A 2,281-nucleotide genomic window follows, 5' to 3' on the forward strand; every position below is an offset into this window, starting at 1 on the left:
CCGAGGTGAATTCTGAGGCTGTAAACATGTTTATTTCTACTGTAAAGTTGGACATTTTAACATGGGAGTCTATGGGACTGACTCACTGTTGGAGCCAGATTCTAGTGGTCGTTAGAGGAACTGCAAGTTTCAGCTTCACGTTTCTGACACAGAGGTTGATGTTACTTACAAAGTGCTTAATAAATAATAAATAATAATAATATAATATATATAATAATAATAAAATCCATTAGTGACAACTTATAAACCCTTAAAACGTTTCCCACAGAACCAGGACGAGGCTGAAGCAGTAGTATACTAATAATAGACTTAAATTAAACTCACAAAGTGCTTCATTCTCTCTCCTGTTTCAGCCTCCACCACTCAGCCGTCCGTCTTGCTTTTCACTAGGTGCTCAAGGCTGTGTTTGAGTCCTTCACAATAAAAGCAGGGCCTGTTTTGTAAGTGAGGGCTCAGGTGTGACTCTCCCTTTAAAGGACCACCTGCCCTGACATGGGGGGGGGGGGGGGGGGGTGTTGAATGAGAACATAAAGACTGGATTCCACGCCTACATCCAGACCATCTTTGTGTCTTTGGTATCCTTTGGTTTTACAGCGTCACTGATCAGCTGAGCACAAAATGTGAATGTGCAGCTTTAAGACTCGGAGGTGAGTCTGAGCTGATGGATGTTTGAAGTGAGGTGAAGTGTTTCTGTTTTGTTGACTCGTGCGGTTCAGATAAGATAAGAGCGGAGCACTTCCTGTATCTGTGGATGTTTGTGGCTTCATGTCCAGGATGATTCTTGTTTGCGTCTCACAGACTGTCGTTAAACATCAGCCGTGTAATCTGTGTTTACATCTGGAGCTGCGGCGTCCTGCCGTCCAAAAGGTCGGCCGGCGCTCAGGAAACAATCTCTCCTCTCAGCAGAGCCGTGAATCCTCCCACCAACCTCAGGCGTCGCTGAAGTTCACCTTCCCGTACACGCAGGCGTCTGGAAACATCATCTTCTGATCGGACAGCAGCTCGTCCGTGACGGTGAGCTCCTCCAGCTCCGTGGTGAAGTGGTCGGTGCTCTCCACCATCGACGTGTCCTTGACGGCGCTGTAGGTGAGGGCCACGCTGTAGGTGGCGGGTTTATCCGAGCCCTTCGCCCTGCAGCGGCAGATCTTGCGGAAGGCGGCGCGAAACTTCTGAGACATGGCGTTGTAGATGACCGGGTTGATGGCGCTGTTGAGGTAGATGCAGATCCGGCAGAAGAGCAGGAACCAGGTGTCCAGGTAGGCCCGGTCCAGGCAGGAGTTCACCACCACCAGAGTCCGGTACGGCATCCACAGCGCGGCGAACAGGATCACCACCACGGCCAGCATCTTGGTCACCTGTGGCGGGAAACAGGAAGAAACATGAGAACTGCGACTGTCAGGAAGCTCTGAGGGGAAACTGATCAAATAAATACCGATCAATACTCCAACACAGATACAGAACCGAACATCAACAAGAAGGAATCAAAGATCTTCTCACGTCTTCACGTTTAAACTGTCGACGGTTCGTGTCGGCGTCCGACCTCAGACCGGAACTAACGGCCGACCAGAATCCACTAAAGGTCAGAACTTAAACGTAATTCATTAGAACTGAGTCGATGACAGGAAGTGAATCAGTTTTAATAACATCATCATCATCCGCGTCATTTTTATAAGCAGAACTCCCCCAGAATCAGCTGCTGGTAGGATGAAATATTTCCTCTTTTATAGAGTTCATTGATACTAAACTGAAAATACATATTTATATTTATATATATATATAAATATGTTTATAAATTAATAAAAATTATATATATAAATATATTTTTATCTTTCTGTTTTTATCGTTTTTAGTTTGTTTATTTTTCTGTTGGTCGAACAAACATTTAAAGATAACGAAGATTATAAAAACATTCAGAAACATAAAGAAGATGAAGAAAACAGTTGAGATTGTGACATAAAATGAAAGTTTTAAGTTTGTTTAAGAATAAAAACATTAAAGACTCTTTTTGCGCCAGAGCTGGTTCTTCTCCTTCCCTCCTCCTCCTCCTCCCCTCTCCCCTCCTCCTCCTCCTCTCCTCTTCCTCTCCTCTCTCCTCTCCTCTCTTCCTCCTCCTCCCCTCCTCCTCTCCTCTTCCTCTCCTCCTCCTCTCCTCTCCTCTCTTCCCCTCCTCTCCTCCTCCTCTCTTCCTCCTCCTCCCCTCCTCCTCCTCCCCTCATCTTCCTCTCCTCCTCTCCTCCCCTCCTCTCCTCCTCCTCTCTTCCTCCTCCTCCCCTCCTCCTCC

The 2,281-nt window shown here is 46.6% G+C and overlaps 1 protein-coding gene and 1 pseudogene across 1 annotated transcript in view; both read right to left on the reverse strand.

Annotated features, from left to right (window-relative positions):
- Positions 1 to 533: 533 nt before the first annotated feature.
- trhrb (thyrotropin-releasing hormone receptor b) overlaps positions 534 to 2,281 on the reverse strand; it is a 4,031-nt gene continuing 2,283 nt past the window's right edge. The window contains exon 2 of the mRNA XM_023401011.2: positions 534 to 1,355. Coding sequence (XP_023256779.1) covers positions 930 to 1,355 — 426 coding nt within the window. The 3' untranslated portion in view covers positions 534 to 929. The remainder of the gene's footprint in view (positions 1,356 to 2,281) is intronic.
- Positions 1,436 to 2,281, reverse strand: part of LOC147819456 (thyrotropin-releasing hormone receptor pseudogene) — a 1,186-nt pseudogene continuing 340 nt past the window's right edge.

The sequence above is a fragment of the Seriola lalandi genome, unplaced genomic scaffold (assembly GCF_002814215.2).
Source record: "Seriola lalandi dorsalis isolate HSWRI2012SDOR001 ecotype SW California unplaced genomic scaffold, Sedor1 jcf7180002053214, whole genome shotgun sequence".
Classification (NCBI taxonomy): domain Eukaryota; kingdom Metazoa; phylum Chordata; class Actinopteri; order Carangiformes; family Carangidae; genus Seriola; species Seriola lalandi.